Source organism: Microtus pennsylvanicus, chromosome 22 (genome assembly GCF_037038515.1).
Source record: "Microtus pennsylvanicus isolate mMicPen1 chromosome 22, mMicPen1.hap1, whole genome shotgun sequence".
In the NCBI taxonomy this organism is placed as follows: domain Eukaryota; kingdom Metazoa; phylum Chordata; class Mammalia; order Rodentia; family Cricetidae; genus Microtus; species Microtus pennsylvanicus.
In genome coordinates, this window is record NC_134600.1 from 399,630 (window position 1) to 422,446 (window position 22,817).

Consider the following 22,817-nt stretch of genomic DNA (forward strand, 5'->3'; position numbering starts at 1 on the left):
TGATACGAAACATGTTGAAAACTGCAAAACTATGTGCAGATACACTTACACCACCAGCACCTGAAACTGATTCACCTACATTACAATTTACTGTGTTGCCATGGTTTGAACATGACCTCCTATGTCCATACAGTGAAACTTAATATCCAATGCAAAGGTGGAATCTTTATAAAGGATAGTTAAGCCAAGAGAATTTTGCCCTTATGATGGGTTAATAAAGTTATAGGTGTTTGTTCCCTATAAAAAGGATGAGTTTGGGCCCAGTGTGGTGGGGCACACCTTTAATCCCAGCACTCAGGAGGCAGAGGCAGGGGGACTTCAGAGGTTATGTCCAGCATGTTCTACAGAGCAAATTCCAGGATGTCCAGTTTAGCAGTTTGTCAAAAACAAAAAGCTGGTGAAAATGTATTTGAAAGAGGGGGCTATTTACTAGTCCCAGAAAAAAGCAGAATTCGGCACCTTTGGCCATATGGTTCTAGCTTTCAAGTCAAGGACATAAGAAAGGGTTCACAGTATCTCCCTCCGTGACTAAGGAGAACCACCGAGGCCAGGCACATGTCAGGAGAGGCCACTGTGTGAAGCTGTGAAGTTTAAGCCTGGATTGCCTTGGAGATGCCAGAGTCGTGGGATCTGTACACATAGCCAAGAGAGCTGCTAGCAGGGAGTGGAACCAGCCCAAGAAAGAGAAGTCTGTTGTAGTCAACAGAGCCAAAAGAAGTTGGAGACCTGAAGAGTGCTTTAATACCAGACATGGAGATGCAGAGTTTAGAGTTCACTCTGTTGGGTTTTGGTCTTGCTTTGGTCCAGTGTTTCTTCACTAAGTTCCCCTTCCCCACTTCGGGAACTGTAATGCATATCCTGTGTCCTTACATGTCAGAACTATGTGATCTGATTTTTCATTTTGATTTTAGAGGGGACTGCACTAAAGATTACACAAGTCTCAGAAGAGACTGAACCATTAAACAGTGCTGATACTGTGACAGACTGTGGGAACCATTAAACAGTGCTGATACTGTGACAGACTATGGGAACTTTTTAAGATGGAACAAATGCATTTTGTATCATGATATGGCTACAAGCCTATGGGGGCCAGGGGGTGGAATACCAAGACCCCATTATAGACAGCTGTGAGCCACCATGTGTTTGTTGGAAATTGAACTCAGGACCTCTGGAAGAGCAGCCAGTGCTCTTGATTGCTGAGTCATTTCTCCAGATTCTATTCTTGCTTTTTGTTTTATGGGTTGTTTTTTTTTTTTTTTTTTTTTTTTTTGGTTTTTCCAGACAGGGTTTCACTGTTTAGCTCTGCCTATTCTGGAAATCGCTCTGTAGACCAGACTGGCCTTGAACTCACAGAGATCCGCCTGTCTCTGCCTCCCAAGTGCGCCACTACTGCTGGCTCCAGATCCTTTTTTAATAAACTTAAAATCATCAATTACTTTCTTAAAATATGCACACTTTTTGTTCTCTTTTCTACTTTTAATAAGTATAAAATGCAACTTGTTTTGCCTCTTAAACAAAGATCTTGAGCCATCCTCGCTTCCCATTTTTCTCTTTAATTAAATGCCCTTACAGAAACACTAAACACCGAAGCATTATAAAGTTATAGCAGCTCACAGCCTATTTGTGGCCCCATGCCTGTATTGGCTTTTCTGATTGTGGGCTTGCTTTCTTACTCTGGTGTGAGATAAAGATATTTGTTGCCAGATATCAGAAATTATAATTTCTAATCTTAACAACACAGAATAAATTATGATGTTTTTTCCTAAACTTGGATTTAGAGGCAATTCAATCTCTGTTTCTCATTGTTTGGCCCAACTTCAAAGTAATGAATGATGTAAGTAAAAGAAAATAAAAGAATTCTACATTTATATCCTGGCACACAAGAACTTCCAAGGTTCAATAAAATAAAATAGATTTATTCAGTTAAACATATATATATAATTTTTTGCCTGCTTTTCAACTGACTTAATTATCTTGTTTATACAATTAGGGAGTTTAATTATAGCTATTTCAGATATCTTATCATGAAAATGTTCTAATAAATTTCCAAAAATACAATAATTATGTACTTCTTTCAAATTGTGACTTTATAAATACATGAAAATTTCTTCAGGGTATAACGAGATAAATAAATATTATAGCTTAGATATCATCAACTTAGAAACTAATTTTATTTAAGATTATATGATGCACATGCATACATACAGGCAAAACATTCATATACATAAAATAAAATTATAAATATATATAAAGCTTGTAGTTACACAATTTAAGAACATATTAAATAATGAAGGAAATGCATAATTCTTACTGTTACACAGTTAAAGTAAAAATCATGACAGGGTTCTTAAATTTTTAGAAATATGATTGAATATTTTCAAAAAAAGAATCTATCCCCTCACCCAGCTCATAATAAAAAATAAATGTGGCCATTATGTAGGGATATTTTGTTTATGTTTTAACAACTAAAGTTTGCCTGAAGATCAGAGAGGCAGTGCAGCCAGCCACTAGAGAGACCTTTTACTTCTTCCAATGCTCAGACCAAAGGGACGATCCTGTCCTCAGACTGCATCTGTCTACCAAACCTCAGCTGCCCTGAGCACCTGTCTCCTCCCGCCATATCATTGCTGTCTCCATACATCCATCACTCCTTGGCCTCTAGTGGCTTAACTCTGCACTCTGATCTTCAGGCAAGCTTTATTTGTTAAAATACAAAGTATCATTGCATTTCCCCTTTGCAGTCAGAGGACGAAGTCTGGAGAGACAGTCTGTGGACAGGATCACCCTTTCAGTCTGAGCATTAGTAGAGGTAAAAGGTCTCTCTAGCGGCTGGCCGTTGCCTCTCAGATCTTCTGGCAAGCTTTATTTGTTAAAACATAAACAAAGTATCCCTGTACCACTGCTTGTGTACTGATGAAACACAGCCTGGAGTCAGAACACTCAGAATTCAATCTTGGCTACCACTTGTTAGTTATATAACACCAGGCAAATTACTTTTACATACCCAAGCCTTAGTGTCCTCAACATAAAATAAGAAGGCAATTGTAACTATTTCACAATGTTTCTGAAAGGGTTAAATTAAAATTTTAAAGCATATGAGTAATAAAAGAACAGTGTGTGTTACACACTGAGTGTTCAGGCGCTCAGCTGACATTACTGAACATCGCGTGAACAAGTTTAACTGCTGGGCTTATCCCACATGGAATAACATTCTTTACCACTTGAAGTTTAACACAAGTATTTCATGAATAAAACCCCATTAAATAGCTATCTACAATTACTGTCTTAAGATCAGTGGGAAACCATGCAAACAGCAGAACTATTAAGGAGTGAAGAAAGGGCAGTGCCTAGAGAAAGTTAACAGATTCCAGGGACACCAGGCACAAGATAAACTGTGCATCCCCTCTTCATAAAGTAAGCTCTCAAAGGAAAGAAAAGAAGTTAACTTTTCTTATTTTCATAATTTTGTCTCAAGTCAAGTCTAGTTTAAGTTGTATATAAATAGGTACAGAACTACTTACATTTTTTAAATTTAGATTTATTTTATTTATTTATTTATTTTTTGTTTTTTTGAGACAGGGTTTCTCTGTGGCTTTGGAGCCTATCCTGGAACTAGCTCTTGTAGATCAGGCTGGTCTCAAACTCACAGAGATCCACCTGCCTCTGCCTCCCTAGTGCTGGGATTAAAGGCGTGCGCCACCATCGCCCGGCCTAGATTTATTTTTATTTTATGTGTATTTACCTTGCCTGCATGCCTATATGTGCACTATGTAGTGTAGTGCCGGCGGGGGCCAGAAGAGGGCGTGGATCCAGTGTGAGTCACACGGTTGTGATCCACCATGTGAATGTGGGATGTTGAACCTGGGCCCTCTGTTATCTCCCCAGCCTCTGAGCTATCGCCCCAGCCCCAAGAACTACTTAGCACTTTTTAAGGTTCCCATAAAATGAAAGCAATCAAATATGTTCTAGAAGTCTAAAACAGACTACAGAGAGGAGAAAAATCTTTGAAAACTGAAAATTGGGGTACAAAAAAAATCTAAGGCAGTAATTATGAGCCCTTAAACCTTGTCTCTGGACAGTCTGGCCTTAGAAAATTATCTGTTAATATTCTCTTGACTGGACAGACTTGCGGCCTCTGATGGCAATCTCAGTTCTCAACTACTAGAATTACAGAAAAAATATTAGCTTGGAGTTCTAATTATAAAATTATTTTTCTTAATGATAGTAATTAATCTCCAAGGAAGATTCAATAAGTAACTAAGCTTCAGTTGCCAAAACTGGAAACGGCAATGGCTTTTTTACTTCTCAGAAACCCGGTTTTTGCCTCTGTGGGCAACTGCACACATGTGGCAGACACTCACACAGGAACACACATACACATAATTAACGTATAGTTTCTGAGGCTAGAGAAATGGTCCAGCAGTTGAGAGCGCTCACGGCTCTTCCAGAAGACCCTCAACGGTGGATCACAACCATCTGTGACTCCAGTTTCAAGAGACATAAGGCTCTCTTCTGGCCTCTGCAGCACCAAGCATACTGCACACACATATATGAAACCAAAGCGCCTATATACACAAAAACTTCTAAGTGCTTTTTAAAAGAAATGAGCTGTTCAGGTAAAAATAACCTTCAAAGAAATGATCAGAATAAACAAAGAATACTAAGTACTTTCTGCTATGTCCTAGAATGTAGCCTTACTATGTAGAGTGATGCCGTGTTCTCTTCATAAATTCTAAAAGAGGCTCTATTTTTCAAGGATGTTTGTTTGAAAATGTGATCATATAATGGTATGTAGTAAGGGAAAGTTTTCTGGGTTCTAGTATTACTTTATTTTTTTTAAATATTTATTTATTTATTATGTATACAATATTCTGTCTGTGTGTATGTCTGCAGGCCAGAAGAGAGCACAAGACCTCATTACAGATGGTTGTGAGCCACCATGTGGTTGCCGGGAATTGAACTCAGGACCTTTGGAAGAGCAGGCAATGCTCTTAACCACTGAGCCATCTCTCCAGCTCTCTAGTATTACTTTAAAAATTAAAAGCAGTGCCTAAAATATTCTGATACTTTTCTTTTCTGAGACAGGGTTTCTCTGTGGATCAGCCCTGGTTTTAGAGCTTTTGGAGCCTGTCCTGGAACTCTCTCTGTAGACCAGGCTGGCCTCAAACTCAGAGATCTGCCTGCCTCTGCCTCTTGAGTGCTGGGATTAACGAAGCATGGCACCACCGCCTGGTCTGATGCCTCATTTATGAGGTGTAGAGACAAGGAACTAAAAGCAGTGTTTTGTACTTAAGAATGAATATAAATGAGGGGCCAATAATTTCTGTTTTGATCTGCACTTGCTCTTGTAATTATACAGTCTTTGTCTTCTTAGCAGGAAGCAGTACCCAGCTTTCAATAGACATACCTTCATTATATAGGGGACGTTTTTAAATTTTATTTTGTGTGTATGGAGGTTTTGCCTGCATAAATGTCTGTGTACCACATGTGTATAGAAGAGGGGCATCAACTTAATTTCTTAAAATGTTTTTTATGGAGCCAGGTGGTGGTGGTGCACGCCTTTAATCCCAGCACTTGGGAGGCAGAGGCAGGCAGATCTCTGTGAGTTCGAGGCCAGCCTGGTCTACAAGAGCTAGTTCCAGGACAGGCTCCAAAGCTACAGAGAAACCCTGTCTCGGAAAAAAAAAAAAACCACCAAAATTCCTTTCAAGATTTTTATGATATTTCATAATTTATACATTTGTACAAACTCTTTTTGTTTGTGTATTCAGCATTTACTGCATTCTCACTATATGCCCAACAATATAATGGTTCATAGGGACAAAAAGGCAATTTTTTAACTTAATTTAAAAAGTTTTTATTTATATATGAGTATTCTGCATGCATATATGTCTGTGCACAATATACATGACTAGTACCCTCAGATGTCAGCAGACAGCACCAGATGGGACTAGAATTACAGATGTTTTGAGCCACCATGTGGGTCTTCTGGCCATTGAGCCATCTCTCCAGCCCAAAGGGGCTCTTTTTAAGAAGAAACAAGTCTGGTGCAGGGCTCAGGGGGTGAAAACGGTAAGATTCTGGGTTTGTAGCTAGCCTGGGCTACACGGAGTTAGAGGACAGTCTGGACTAACAAGGTGCTGGGGGGGTAGAGGGGAGACATAGCCTCTTTACAGTCCTTCAAATCGTAGTATGGTTATGTCAGTAAGATGCAATTATTATACGCCCAGATTTTTATTTTCTTTCTTATTTTATTAGTCTAGGTATTTTGCTTGAACGTTGTCTGTGCACCAGGTGCATGGCTGGTGCCCATGGAGGCCAGGAAAGGGGAAGAGAAGAGAGGCCCTGGAACTGGCGATACAGACAGTTGTGAGCGATCATGTGGGTACCAGGATCAAGCCTGGGTCCTCTGCAAGAGCGGCCAGTGTTCTTAACAACTGTGTCATCTCTCCAGCCCCCAGGATTTTTGTTTAGCACAATAATTATTTTCAAGATCATTATGTATTTTTCATAGTATTTATTGGTATGTTTACTTATTTACTAAGTTTTTTTGAAGCAGGATCTCATAAAACCCAGAGTGGTCATGAATTTGCTAAATAACTGAGGTTGGCCTTGAGCTTTGCCTCCTCCTATCTCCACTTCTCCAAGTGCTGGGATAATAGGTACGCACCACTTTTCCTGAGTTTAGAGCTGTTTGCTTAACAGTTACATAGTATTTCATATGAAACAGATATTTTCCTCACCTGTTGTCTTGTTTTTATCTATTTAGACTACTACTGAACCACATACTGTTGTCAGTGAAGTTTGATACTGAGACAATGTTAAAGCGTCCACTTATTCACTTGACCCACGTTGGCCCTTAGCACACTCTATGTTGAGTGTATGTGTGGACACACATGTAGGTACCTGTGTGCATACAGTGTGTGTGCACTTATGCGTGTGCACAGGAAGCCTAATGTAATTCCTGATGTTTTCTGAGAGAAGGCCTCTCTCACTAGGACCTAGGCTTGCTGGACAGCGAGCTCCATTCTCTGCCTGTCTGTCTCCCCAGAGCTGAGATTGCAAGCCCATGCCAACGTGACCGGCTTTTTCTTTTTTTATGAGTTCTGGGGACAGAACATTTTTGCCATTAATTATGGGACAGTCTAGTCATTATAGCAGTTCAATTACTGCTTAGCTGAAAAGTCCTTTTAGCATTTCAAAATTAGAGCTGGAAAGATGGCTTGATGGGTTAAAGCATCTAATGCTCACACACCACACAGAGCATATTACAACCACTTGTAACACTACCGTTTCCTTCTGGCTTCCTTTGGCCCTTGCACTCACAGCCTCAAACAGATTCTTAGGACAAGGGCAAAAAGCACCATATTCTTTGCCAAGATATCACAAAAATGGACTCTAGGCTAGTCACTACTATTATTCCCCTCTGAACCCTCTTGCGCTTGTCTGCCATCACTCTCAGCACTACTGTCTTCCCAGCTCCTAGTGTGAGCTTCCAATGACATAGTATTCAACCACTTACAGCATTAAACCACTCTCTTAATACAAAGTCTCATACATTCCCCCCAAAAAATACCTGTCACAGCAACATGCCATTCCCTGGTACCAACTTCTGCCTTTGCTACTTTTCTATTGCTGCGAAAATACTCACAACCAAGGTAATTCATAAAAAAATCATTTCATTGGGGACCATCATGGTGGGGAGTATGGGGCAGGCAGGCATGGTGCTTGGCAGCAGCTGAGAGCTCACATCTGATCCACAAGCACAAGGCAGAGAGCTAACTGGGAATGGTGTGTCCACCCCACCAATGACACACTTCCTCCAACAAGGCCACACCTTCTAATCCTTCCCAAACAGTTCCACCATCTGGAAACCAAGCACTCAAACATGTTAGCCTATGGAGTCATTCTCATTCAAACCACCACAGTATGTATGTAACAGATGTAAGGATATTTTAAAATCCCTGTCTATATCAGTAAGCTGTATTACAAGTCTCAATTACACAATCCTTTATTTTTCCTCTATAGTTACATGTATATCCTTTATAAAGGACATTGTTGTTAATGTTTATTTTGTTTGGTTGGCTTTTTTGTTTGTTTATTTGGAGTGTTGGTCTTTCATTTGAGACAGGGTCTCACCATGGAGCTCTGGCTGGTCTAGAACATGCTACGTAGACCAATTTGGCCTCAAACTCACATAGATTGACCTGCCTCTGCCTACCAGTGCTTGGACTAAAGGTGTGTGCCACAATGCTGGTTGTTGTCTGTTTCTTGAGTTACAATTTCTCTGTATTTCTCACACTAGACTTTACTATATGACCTCAAGTGGCCCTTCTTCCTTAGCCTCCAGAATAAGTTGGACAACGGGCACACGCCTCCAAACTATAGCTATAGTTTCCTTTTTCTTTTATTTTTTTGTTATTGTTTTATTTTTCAGACAATATCTCATTGTATAGACCTGGCTGGCCTAGAACTTGCTATGTAAACCAGGTTGGTGTCAAACTCACAGAAAGCCACCTGCTTCTGCCTCCAATGTCATTGGGGGTGGTGCTGGGTAAGATTAAGGACATGCACCACCACAACTACTTGTAGTTTTCTTGATATCACTAATTCCCTTCCTTAAGGTTTTGGTTTTTTGTTTGTTGAGACATGATCCTGTTATGTGGTCCAGACTGGCCAAGAATTGACCAGGTAGCTCAGGCTGGCTTGCAGTCCTCCTATGTCCTCAGTCTCTGGAGTTCTGGGACTACAAGCACATACCACCATTTCCTGAGACTTAGTTGTTGTATACTGATGCTTTACTGGTGCTGGTAAATCTCTTTTGGGGCTTTAGATAAAATTTTACAAAGCTAGAACTCTCCCTTTCACTTCCACTAATCTTGAATGTTTATCTGTTTTATATTTTCATAAAGCAAGGAATTATAAAGAAGTTACTGAAATACTTACTGAGTGGTGTTGTATCAGGAGGTGGAAAATTCTCAGTAAAGTTGACATTACATAAATCTGTACTACAGCAGCAAAAGCGGTATGTTCCATTCTGAATAGAGGGTGGGGTGGTAGTTACAACACATTCTTCATAGTGACACTCTTGGGGATCCCCAATGTGAGACCAACAACCTACAAAACAATATTAAATAATATTAAAATAAGCTAGGAAACAAAACAGTAAGTAAAACCGCAAACCATGAAATATAAAACTAAGTAATATATAAGTCATAAAACAACCTGAAAAAATGGTAAAGAATACAACAGACATTTCATGAGGGAAAAGCAACCAACAACATGGTTATGATTAACTTCACTATTATAATAAGAATTATTTCTAAAACTGCCATCAAACTATTTTAGATTTACGTTGTCCTAATTTTTAAATTAACAATATGCAATCATAACCAAGTGTTAGTGACAGTTGCTCTCATACAATTCTATAATAAATGCATGTATGATGGAAATTTTGGAAAAATCCATAGCAATTTTGATGTAGAGACTTTAAAGTAATCATACATGTTATGATCTATTAATTCTACATCAAAGAATCTACTTTTAAAAAAATCAGACACAACCTTTATATATGTTTAGAGTTTTTCACTGCAGGATAACGCATTTCAGTGAAAACCTTGAAACAGCATCTTATCCAAAGCACGTGAGTAAACTGTGAAACATCTACATAGGAAATACGGTGCTGAGGGACAATGTTTTCAGAAATTATTTACAATAACATGGGGGGAATAGCATGGAATTATTATATAGCACTATCCTAATTTTCAAAGAAGACTGGTAGACAATGTAACCATTTTACATGGAAAATGTACTTAAAGGAAATAAATCAATATGAAAATAATATTTCTTAAAGAGAACTAAGTAACAGTCCTCAGTTTTTCTGAGTAGTTGTTTTTTTTTTACCACACTTCATTCACATATATTAACTTATAAAGACAAAGATGCTATTAAAATAAAATGTTATTAAAAGGTCAAGCATGGTATGCTTTTAGTCTCCACACGTGGGAGGCAAAGGAAGGCAGATCTCTTTGAGTTCCAGGCCAGGCTGGTCTATACAGTGAGACCCTATCTCAGTCAGTCAGTCAGTCAGTCAGTCAGTCAGTCAGTCAATCGTCTTGGTCTATACAGCAAGACCCTATCTCAGTCAGTCAGTCAGTCAATCATCTTGGTCTACACAGTGAGACCCTATCTCAGTCAATCAAACAAACAAACTACACTAAAAGTAAAAATTCTTCTACAAATGTGGAGCTTTGTGGGTGAACACACAGATATATATGCATTGTTTACATTCTTATTCACCACGTTCTGGGGAGGGTTTTCCTCTACCCACACATCTTTGCTAGACAAGCTCCAACTGTGGGAAAAACAATGCTGAAGATACGGCCCTGTGGGCAGAGATCTGTCTGTGTGCATGGCATCCTGTGTTTGACTCTCTGCACCAAAAAGACACACAGAGAGAGAGAGAGAGAGAGAGAGAGAGAGAGAGAGAGAGAGAGAGAGAGAGAGAGAGACTTGCCTTGTTTCACAAGATTGATGTCCCCTTTGGATTTCTCCCACAGGCCATAGCACGTGCTCCCTTTGGAGCACAATATTGTTCCGTTTTCATGAGAGATTCTGCTCTCACCTATCCCAAGGTCTTGTTGATAGGGATCTTTAAATGCACACAGCCGTTCTTGATTCTGGGAAGCTAAAAAAAAAAACAGGAAATAACACAATGATAAACTGATGCTACTTTGATAATATGATTGACTATGAGAATCTGTAAGATTTCTTTATTAATATACAACACAATTTTTAAAAAATTATAAATTTTCCTACTAAATCCTTCAAATTTCATTGCTGAATAAATTTATGCCCAATAATTTCCTTTTTCAAGGTTTATTTTTATTATTGTGTGAATGCGTGTGTGCGCAGGGGCCCCGGAGAGGCCAGGGGAGGTGGATGGTCCAATGACTGGGGCTACAGGTGACTGTGAGCTGCCTGACACAGTTGCTGGTAACTGAACTCGGGTCCTCCGTAAGAGCAGTGACATGCTTTCAACTCCTGTTGTCTCTATCCACAGCCTCGGGCAATTTCCTTTTGCACGTTAATTTTTACATCCATGCAAGAACTTCTCTAAAATGTTTCCTGAAAAGAGACTTCTTTTACTCATGTAACTCTTATTACTATTTCTACTATTAAGTATTTTTGCTGTTCAAAAAAAGAAAGACCTTGATCAATGGGCTTGGTATTGTACACATTTAGTCCCAGGACTGAGGTGGCAGAGGCAGGCAGATCTCTGAGAGCCCTAGGCTAGCCTGGTCTCATAGTGACTTTCAGGACAGCCAGAGCTACAAAATGAGACCCAACCTCAAAAAAAGAAATACCATGTTCTAAATCAACCTTTAAAACAAAGAGGTAGCCGGGCGGTGGTGGCGCACACCTTTAATCCCAGCACTCGGGAGGCAGAGGCAGGCGGATCTTTGTGAGTTCGAGGCCAGCCTGGTCTACAAGAGCTAGTTCCAGGACAGGAACCAAAAAGCTACAGAGAAACTCTGTCTCAAAAATCAAAAAAAAAAAAAAAAAAAAAAAAAACCAAAGAGGTAGGTTGGGTATGGTGGTGCAAACTTTTAATCCCAGCACTTGACAGGCAGAGACAAGGTGGATCTCTGTGAGTTCAAAAGCAGCCTAGTCTGCATAGCTAGTTCCAGGCCAGCCAGGGCTACATAGAGACCCTGCCTTAAACAAACAAACCCTAAGAGCATAAGAATTCTAGCAAATATTACAGTATTCAATTCTATCATTTTACAGTCATTTGCATAAAGCCACATTATTAGTCATGATAGGCTGAGGTGTGAGAATAATGAAAAATGGATATATGGTTTCTTTTCAGAGTGATGTATGTGTGTTTTAAAATTATGCTGTGGTAATGGCTACATAAATAGCACATTAACAGAAAGAAATCATGGAATACTTTACCTCAGACCAATGAATTTCATGATATACAGATCATGGCTGAGTAAACATACATGTAATATATGTATTTTTTTTAAAGGGACCGTCTTACTTTTTAGGCTTGACTGGCCTAGAACTTTCTCTGTAGACCAGTCCGGCCTCAAACTCACAGAGATCCACCTGCTCTGCCCTTGAGTGCTGGAATTAAAGATGTGCACTACCACTCTTGCTAAACAGGTTTTTAAAACTGAGAGTACTTCTGAGCAAAAAGAAAATGATTTTGCATTACTTAAAACAGCCAGATGAAGGGGGCTGGAGAGATGGCTCAGAGGATAAGAGCATTGCCTGCTCTTCTAAAGGTCCTGAGTTCAATTCCCAGCAACCACATGGTGGCTCACAACCATCTGTAATGAGGTCTGGTGCCCTCTCCTGGCCTGCAGGCATACACACAGACAGAATATTGTATACATAATAAATAAATAAATATTTTTTAAAAAAACAGCCAGATGAAGAAATGTTCAATGGCTCCTCATATTTAAGGGACAATCTAATGTAATTTAATGCCAAACCCTCTTTCTTCATATATATCCATGTGATTTAACTGATTCCAAGAGCATTTGCCATGTAACTCGGTGATTAACAAACATTAGCCAGCATTGTAAAAATATCAAAAAAGTAAAAGGTTATCAAAAAGCAACATCTGATCTTTAATTTCTTAAGACAGACTTTCCTAATGTTTGAGTAGCAAGGATAACCACTAGGAATACCAACAGTTTCTTAGGACTTTCTGCACCCGTTTTGCATTTGAGGTGTACAGAATTGAACAGTACAATTCAGGAGCATTTTAGCAAAGTATATTACTTATCAAAATAATGTATTTTTTGTTATTTTTTTGCTTTTTGTGCTTTTCCAAGCTAGGGTTTCTCTGTGTTGCTTTGGTTCCTGTCCTGGAACTAGCTCTTGTAGACCAAGTGGCCTCAAACTCACAGAGATCCTCCTGTCTCTGCCTCCCGAGTGCTGGGATTAAAGGCGTGCGCCACCACCACCTGGTCAAAATAGTGTTTCTGAACATAACAAAGAAGTCTAGAAAAGGAATGACATCTGTGTGTCCAGCCAATTCACACAAACAGACCTGTCACATTTATTGGTATGCAAAGTACTTTCCAAGTACTGTGCCAGGTAACAGACTAGACAAGGAAAGCTGCAGTTACCAAATCTTTGGTTATATAGTTTATTCAGACAAACGAAACCAGACAGCAATTAATGGAAAAGAAATGTGGCTTGATGTATATACTTTTAAACTACGTTTCGACCTTCTAGAAGACAGACACACTAATATCTAAAGAGCACAATATATGTGCAGTGCTACCGATTAGAGAAACAGGTATGCCAGGAGATGGTGGCACACACCTTTAATCCCAGCACTTGGGAGGCAGAGAGTTGTTTGAAGACAGCCTGGTTTAAAGGGCGAGTTCCAGGACAGACTCCAAAGCTACAGAGAAACTCTGTCTCAATAAACCATAAGGACAGACAGACAACTGGGGTAGAAGGCAGCCTCACTGGCAGGGTGGGCAACTACTCCCTTCAGATTAACACAGCATTTCAAGAGGAAACAGCACCAGGAAGTAAGGGCTCTGCTCAGAACACGAAAATGCAGACTCCAAGTCAGCCCTTCACATCTTTCGTGAAAGACCAGTGCACTACAGAAGGGAAGTCCATTATCAGAGTCTGGTAAAAGCTGAGAAAAGTAAAACAAATTTGCAGATGAAACAGGGTTTCTAAGGCGTCTGGAAGCCCGGGAAGGAATGCAGTGAGAGCTGCACTGGAGTAAATAAGAGATGGTTACAATCTAATCGCTTCTTGAACACTGCAAGCAGTTCCCCTGAAAGAACAAGGATGAGAAAAAACAATGAGAAAATTCCAACCAGTGACCTAACCCTAGATGTTCAAGTCCTGATGCAAAAAACACAATAAACACGGAAATAAAGGCAAAGTGAGTCCTCCAAAAAGGAGCAACTCCACAGCAATGGTTTCTAAAATGTCTCAAACTATTCCACAGAACAGAAATGGGAGGAATAGTACCAACCTCTTTTTATAAAGACGTAACGAATAAGGAAAAATTACTGACCAATTCCCCTGCTTAACACAGATGCAAAAGTTCTCAAAAAAAAATGCCAGCAAAAAGAATTGAAGAACACACCAAAAAACTCATTCACCACGACAGAGAGGGAGGGATGACTCAACATACGTAAGTCAATCCATGTAACAATCACATCAATGGCCTCAAGGAGAGAGATCATTTTCATCCCAACAGATGTATGTATTTTGACAAAATCCTTTCACAAAAGCCCTGAAAAGACTTACGTATGACAAAAATATAGCCAATATTAATTGTACTAAATAGTAAAACCTGAAAGCATTTCCACTAAAATCAAGAACAACACAAGGGCATTCACTTTTTGATGTGTGTGTCTGTGTGTGTGTGTGTGTGTGTGTGTGTGTGTGTGTGTGTGTGTGTGTCCTAAGGATCAAATTCAGGTCATACAAGTACATACACCTGTTGAGCCATCTTGCAGGAAGGAATGTCCCTTTCTCCACATATTTCCTGAGACAGGATCTCACTGTGTAGACCTGGCTGGCCAGGAACTCTACTGGTCCCTGCCTCCCCAGTGCTGGGATTAAAAGCATGTGCCACCACACCTAGCTCACTTTTTTCATTCTTACTCAACATACTGATGGATGTCTTAGCTGGAGTGATGAGTCAAGAGAAGGAACAAGGGGCTTGAGAGATGGCTCAGAGGTTAAGAGCACCGACTGCTCTTCCAGAGGTCGAGTTCAATTCCCAGCAACCGCATGGTGGCTCACAGCCATCTGTAATGAAGTCTGGTGCCCTCTTCTGGCCTGCAGGCATACAGACAGACAGAACACTGTCTTCATAATAAATAAATAAATAAATCTTTAAAAAAAAGAGAGAGAGAGAAGGAACAAGGATACAAAAAGGAAAAGGTCAAATTATCCTATTGCAGATAACAGTCTACAGTTCTTAGATACATGGAAAAATGTTAACCTCCCCCAGCCATTAGAGAAATGCAAATTAAAACTACACTGAGGTTGAGTGGTGGTGGTGCAGCTTTGATCCCAGCACTCGGGAGGCAGAGGCAGGCGGATCTCTGTGAGTTTGAGGCCAGCCTGGTCTACAGAGTGAGTTCTAGGACAGCTAGAGCTACACAGAGAAACCGTGTCTTGAAAGACAAAAAAAAAAAATCTAAATGTTGCTCCATCTTTCATGATATATAATTTTTTATTATTTTATACTGAATACACATAAATAACAATGCATGTTTGTTAGTTATCCATTAAAATATAGATAACTGGGGCTGGTGAGATGGCTCAAAGGTTAAGAGCATTGCCTGCTCTTCCAAAGGTCCTGAGTTCAATTCCCAGCAACCACATGGTGCCTCACAACCATCTGTAATGGGGTCTGGTGCCCTCTTCTGGCCTGCAGGCATACACACAGACAGAATATTGTATACATAATAAATAAATAAATATTTAAAAAAAAATAAAATAAAATATAGATAACTGACAAATAACTAAAAGTAGACAAAAGGAGAAATGTAGGATGAGCTGCCTGGTGGTAACTGACAAATGCTTAATGAACACGCGTCCAATCATAAACTATCAACTATCAAGTCAAAGAATAGAGTTTGCTCAATCCATGAGGAAGACTTAAACTAAGGGGGAAAGGAGGACTCCAACAGAGACAAAACAACCTTGGGTTTATCAGCAGGCCATCTTATTTAATCTAACACTTTGAGAAGAGCCTGTATTTTTTCTGTCTACAAAGTATGATATCTATAAATCTGAAATTCAAGAAATTATACATAATTGCAGAGAAACATGCTTCAAATTCTACAAAACTTCTTCAGAATTCAGAAATAGCCAATTTATATACTGGAAAGATTTAGAAGGCAAAAATATTACAGTGATAAATAATAGTTTAATCACGGGTAGATAAAAATTGGAAAATAAAACAAGAAATTTAGTTTAGAGAATGTAAACAAAAATGAAGTTGTTTTAATAAGATAAAATGTGGAAATGAACAAACTGTGGAAATGAAAGAAATGATTACTATTCTGAACATCTGTTAAATTCACTATGAATGAATATAAATTTCTCTGAAAGACAGTATCCCGCTGAAGCCAGGCTGCCCTGGAACAGACTGTGTAGCCCAGGCTGGTCTTGAAATCACAGTTCCTGTCTAAGACAATGCAGGAAGTACCAGCGTGAGTCACAACACTGGCAAAATTTTTCAAGTTTCGCTGCCATTCTGTGTCTAAACAGCCCAGAAGTCACACAATACTTATCCCCCAGCAGCTGAAATAGATTTATCTGCACTGGAGAAGTCTGCATGTCTTATCTCTGCCCTGGAACAAAGTTCAGGGACTAATTCTGGGTAGGCTTCTGCTTGGCTTCTGTTTATCTAAGTGTCAAAATGAACTATCTAAAATAAACAGCACAGAAACCTTGCAGGCGTGGGACACATAACTGAAGAACTGAAGAACAGAATCCTTTTCCCAGAACGCAAGTGCTTGAGGACAGACTGAACCATGATTTTGGGACAGCGCTACAGTGGCTCTGTTATAAAACATACAGAGTAGATTCTCTCCTGCCATGCATGCGTGCGTGCACCAGAGAGAGGTTGCTGCTGGATGTGTTCTTCATTCACTGTCTGCCTCCTTTTACTTTTTGGAAAAGGGTCTCAGAACCCAGAGTTCATCAATGAGATGAGGCTGGCTAGCCTGAATCCAGGAAGCCGCCTGTCTTTGCCGCCTCAGCAGCAGAATTACTACACTGTTTGGTTTTCTTTTGTTTTCTTTTCCTTTTTTAGTTTGAGTACTAGGGATCTAAACTACCGGGCAAGCATTTTATAAACTGAGTCAACTCTTCAACCCCATGAATATCTTTTAAAGATTTGGGTTTTTTATTTTTATTTTATGCATGTTTTTCCTGCATGCCTGGCACCCTTGGAGGCCAGACGAAGGCAATATTCCCTGGCACTGGAGCGTAAATGGTTGTGAGCCACCATGCAGGTGCTGGGAACTGACCTTGGAGCCTCTGCAAGATTATCAAGTGCTCTTAACCCTGACCACTTCTCCAGCCCCACGGATATTTTATTTTAACAGAAATATCCCCCACAAATTTACTATAAATTTAGATTTTTTTAAATTCAATTATAATAAATCAAGCAAAGACCCTTATTTTCCAATGTAACAATGCACCATTTTGTAAAGTAAATAATTTTTTTAATTTATTAATTATGCCCTCATCTTCTTTATGTAATACTGAAAGATGGACTTGGGACCCAGCACATACTAGGCAAGTGCTCCATAGAGTTACATCTCAGCTCTTTTTTTTTTTTTTTTTTTTTTTTGGTTTTTCGAAACAGGGTTTCTCTGTGGTTTTGGAGCCTGTCCTGGAACTAGCTCTTGTAGACCAGGCTGGTCTCGAACTCACAGAGATCCGCCTGCCTCTGCCTCCCGAGTGCTGGGATTAAAGGCGTGCGCCACCACCGCCCGGCTCAGCTCTTAATTTATATGTTTTTATTCCCAGATTGCAACATATTTAAATGTTATTCTGCTGAGCATTGTCATAGTTTCAAATAGAGAGAAGACTGGGAGATTAAAATCATCAGAAGATACCTCTTCAGCATTTTCTTTGTTGTTGCTGTTGGTATTGGTGGAGGTGGAGGTGGTTTCTCAAGACAGGGTTTCTCTGTGTCTCTCTGGCTGTCCTGGAACTATGTAAACCAGTCTGGCCTCAAACTCACAGAGATCCGCCTGCCTCAGCCTCCCAAATCCTGGGATTAAAGGCGAGCGCCACCATACCCAGCTCTTTACCTTTTCCTTGAGTTTAATGCTGTGCTGAGGACTCCTGAGAGTCACAGAACTCTGCATATATTCAGTCATATTCACGTGTAACTTGTCACAGCAAAGTAATGCAAACCAGAACTAACAAGGGGAAACAAGGTCCAGACTTCTTGAATCTCCATAGCATCACATAGAGCAGACTTAGTCCCCCATTGTTGAATTGTGAAACACATGAAATATTGTCTAAATATTGTTCCAATTTTAATTAATAGTTTGGTCATGTAAGCATTTTTAGTCTGGTACCAAAATCCCAGATTCACAGAAGAAAAGGAGATGGTCGACACAAACGATGCCGTTTGCACAAACAATGTAAGTATTCTTATCAGTTAGGCAGTGGAGGGAGTGCTGGGAGCATGAAGGCCCTTGCACCCACAGACATCCAGGGAAAACAGAAATGTTAATCACACAGGGGTGTCTCCTTAATGGGAAGATAAAATAAAATACCTGCTTTCCATCCAGAGACTGAGAGTGGGCATTGTTAACAACCTGTAGACCTTTCTGCTCTCTGTGGAGGCAGAACTCACCCACCTTTTACTGTGAGAGGCAGACTTTGTCCAAATTCCCCATAGTGATATCCCACACTCTCCCTCCCAGAGTTAATAAAACATAACCTAACTGGAGATGTCACGCGTATGACATAACCTGCTAACCACGCCAGATTCTAGGGCTTTTAGCTATAGTACCCATGTTCGTGGTCACATGTACTTTGGGGAGGCATTTCTATTGTGTAGTCAGACCTCAAGGTTTATTGTGCACTTGGAACTGAAATAATTGTTGCCTGGAAACTTTTCCCCAAATTGCACTGTGTTTTAAACAGGCTGACAATGAATCACCTGGCACTGGGCTCCCAGAAGTCCCCCTGCAGATTCATTCCCTGCCTGGACATCTGCAGGAACCCCTCAGCGGGAGCACTCCCAAACACAAATTCCCACATGCCAGCCAGTGGCCAACTTGGAATGCCGGGCTTTCTAAGAACAGCCGTCTTAGGCCTGTCATTTTAACTCTTTCCCTGGACAGATTCCTAAAGAAACTAAAAGCTAATGAACACACATGCACAAAACACATCTGAAACAGAAACAAACAAACAATAAACCAAAACATAGAGACTACACAAAAGCAAGAGTCTCAAGCCTCTAAGAGGCTTTCCATCCTGGGACGGGCATGACAGCCATTAGAGTCAAATATTACCAAGTGCCTGTGACATGGCGGCAGCGTTCCACACCTAGGGACGCAGCGTGAGTGAATCTTAGTCCCTCAAAGTGCTTGTATCCTAGTGATATAAACAGACAAGTAACAAACGCACAAATAAATACATTTACTGGAAGACTCTGGGTGCTCAGCATCTCCACCCTCACTGCGATGAGTACCCATTCTATGTCAGGGTGTCTATAGATTAGGTGTCTCCTTCACTGCTCTCTACACTGGTGACAAAGATGTCTCGCTGAACCTGGCATTTGCCATTTCAGCTATGGCCAGCTCTGCGCTCCCCCGGTGTCAGGGTCACCACACCTGCCTTCCACCTGAGTGTTGGTGATTGGAACTCAGTACTCATGCCTACACAGAGAGCAGTTTACCTAAATATCAATCCGTCTCCTCAACCCCACAAATGGTCATTCTTATAGGGTACTCTTGAAAGAGAGGTAAATTTTAGAATACAATAGAAACATGCTCTACTATATAATAACCTTTAGGAAATACAAAATAAAACTTTTTGTTTGTTTGTTTGCTTCGAGACAGAGTTTCTCTGTGTAGCCCTGGCTCTCCTGGAACTTGCTCTGTATACCAGGCTCCAGGCTGGCCTCAAACTCAAGAGATTTGCCTGCTTCTGACTCCCAAATGCTGGGATTAAAGGTTTGCACCACCACCACCCAGCACTCTCTCTATATATATATTAAAAAGACATTTTAAATGTCTTCAATTGGTGTTTTTAATTTCAAGAAATATATTTGTTGGGAATAACTCATGCTGGGCTCAGAACAGAAAAAAGAAAGTGAAAACAGAAGACACTGAAAGATTATCGTTAATGTTTTCTATGTGGGATAATATAAATACTACTCAGTGTTGATTTGATGTCAAGAATACGCAACCATCTGTGGGGGAGAGGTGGCTCAGTAGTTAAGAGCACTTGCTGCTGGGCTCAATTCCCAGTACACACACGGCAGCTAACAACCACCTGCAATTCCAGTTCCGAGGGATCCAATGTCTCTTCTGACCTCCACAGGCTCATGAAAACACGTGGAGCACATTCATACACTCAAGAACACACATATACACATTAAATAAATAATGTTTAAAAGAATATACAACAATCCGATGATCAAATGTTCCACCAAGTGTGGAACAGAAAGTGACTTCCTAATCTGAGTAAGGGTATCAATGAAAACCCACAGCTGCTGCTATACTCAATGGTGGGAAAACAGAAAATTTTCCCTTAAGATCAAGAACAAGAAAGATGTTAACTCCTTCAAGTCTACTGAATACTATGTTAAAAAAAGTCTTCAAAAATTGAAGACAAGGGGCTAGACAGATAGCTCAGTGGTTAAGAGCACTGACTGCTCTTCCAGAGGTCCTGAGTTCAATTCCCAGCAACCACATAGTGGTTCACAACCATCTGTAATGGGATCTGGTGCCCTTTTCTGGATTGCAGGCATACATGCAGGCAGAACACTGTATACATAATAAATAAAATCTTTTTTTAAAAAATTGAAGGGGCTGGAGAGATGACTTAGAGGTTAAGAACATTAGCTGCTCTTCCAGAGGTCATGAGTTCAATTCCCAGCAACCACATGGTGGCTCACAGCCATCTGTAATGAGATCTGGTGCCCTCTTCTGGCCTGTGGGCAACCACGCAGGCAGAACACTACATACATAATAAATAAACTTTTAAAAAAATGAAGACAAAAAGCAGAAAATGAGCTGGGCAGTGGTGGTACACACCTTCAACCCCAGCACTCAAGGATGTCTGAGTTCAATGCCAGCCTGGTCTGCACAGTGAGTTGTAGGACAGCCAAGGCTACACAGAGAGACCTTGTCTCAGAAAAACAAACAAACAAGCAGAAGATACCAAATTCAGAAAAGAAGTAAAGATACTTGATTGCAGGCGACAGGGTCTTGTATATGATAATTTAAAAGGAATCTCTTTTATTAATTTTTTTCATTTTACTTTATGTCTCTGAGTGTTCTGTCTGCATATATGTACATCATGTGTATACAGTGTCTAACGAGACTAGAAGAAACCAGATTCTCTGCGTCTCAGGTTCTAAGTTGTGAACCACCATATGGGTGCTGGGAATTGAACCCAGGACCTCTGGAATAGTAGTGAGTGCTCTTAGTTGCTGGTCCATGTCTCCAGTCCCAGGAATCTCTTTTAAAAATAAATTAGAGGCCGGGCGGTGGTGGCGCACGCCTTTAATCCCAGCACTCGGGAGGCAGAGGCAGGCGGATCTCTGTGAGTTCGAGACCAGCCTGGTCTACAGAGCTAGTTCCAGGACAGGCTCCAAAGCCACAGAGAAACCCTGTCTCGAAAACCAAAAAAAATAATAATAATAAAAATAAAAATAAATTAGAGGGGGCTGGAGAGATGGCTCGGTGGTTGGGAGCGTTGCCTGCTCTTCCGGAGGTCCTGGGTTCAGTTCCCGGCGGCCACATGGTGGCTCACAACCATCTGTAGTGAGGTCTGGTGCTCTCTTCTGGCGTGAGGACATGCACACAGACAGAATATTGTATGCATAATAAATAAAATGAATATTTTTAAAAAAAGAAAAAATAAATTAGAGCTAATAAATTCATTCAGCAATGTTCCAGAACATAAGATCAATGTATAAACATCGACTGTACTTCTACCCAGTAGCAGTGCACAATCCAAAAGTACTAGTAAGTGCAAGATTCATACACTGAAAACTAAAAACAATGAAAAAATTAAAGCTCTTAGCAAATACTCCATTTGCATAGAATGTCAGGATAATGTTGTGGGCGGCAAAACTTCCAAATTTATCTGCTTATTCAATGCAATTTCTATCAAATGGTGTTTCCTTTCTTGCAAAAACTAGCAAGTGACTTTTAAAATTTATACTGACATAAAAAAGAACCCTCAAACAGCTAAAATAATCTGACCAAAAAATAAACAAAGTTGGATGATTTATATATCCTGATTTCAAAACCTACTACAAATCAACCAATGAAGACAGTGTGGTTTTCTCATGAAGAAAAACATGTACATCTGTAGGACAAAAATTGGCTCTTCAGATATATGCCCTTAACTTCCGTGGCAAATGAGTAAATAAAATTTCTTGTTTTGAGACAAGGTCTCATTGTGTATCCCAGACTGGCCCTGAGTTTGTGACAGTCATGCCTTAGTCTCCTAAGGGCTAGGTAACAGGAACATATCATCATATCCAGCTTGGTAAACTTACTTTTATTTCAATTTATTTATTTATTTTTAAAGAATTTGCTGATTTGTTGTGTACACAGTGTTTTGCTTGCATGAATGCCTACACACCAGAAGAGAGCACCAGGTCTTACTATTAATGGTAAGCTACCATGTGGGTGCTGGGAATTGAACTCAGGACCTTTGGAAGAGCAGTCAGTGGTCTTAACCTCTGAGCCATCTCTCCAGCCGTTGTGAACTCATTTTAAGACAATGCCAAGGCAATTTAATGAGGAAAAAAGTTAACCTTTCTAACATAGTGTTTCAACTGAATAACCCTGTACAAAACAATAAAGTTGAAGGCTCCTAGTCTCAATGAACAAAAATTAACTAAAAATAACTCAAAAGATGCTAAAATCCTATATAATCTTCAGAAAAAAAGCAGAGTCCCAGCACATCTTTGTAACCCAGATTATGAAACAATATTGTAACTACAGCCGTAAAGTCATATGGGAGAAGGTAAGGCAGGAGGGAGGGATGGAGGGAGGAAGGGAAGACCGACTGCACTGGTTTTGCAGCTTTCTTTC

General features: G+C 40.1%; 1 protein-coding gene across 2 annotated transcripts in view; it reads right to left on the bottom strand.

Annotated features, from left to right (window-relative positions):
• Positions 1-22,817, bottom strand: part of Bmpr2 (bone morphogenetic protein receptor type 2) — a 92,797-nt gene that overhangs the window by 37,715 nt on the left and 32,265 nt on the right. For both annotated transcript variants that reach the window (XM_075956343.1, XM_075956344.1), the window contains exons 2-3: positions 10,517-10,687; positions 8,947-9,117 (exon numbers count right to left, since the gene is read on the bottom strand). In XM_075956343.1, coding sequence (XP_075812458.1) covers positions 8,947-9,117; positions 10,517-10,687 — 342 coding nt within the window. The remainder of the gene's footprint in view (positions 1-8,946; positions 9,118-10,516; positions 10,688-22,817) is intronic.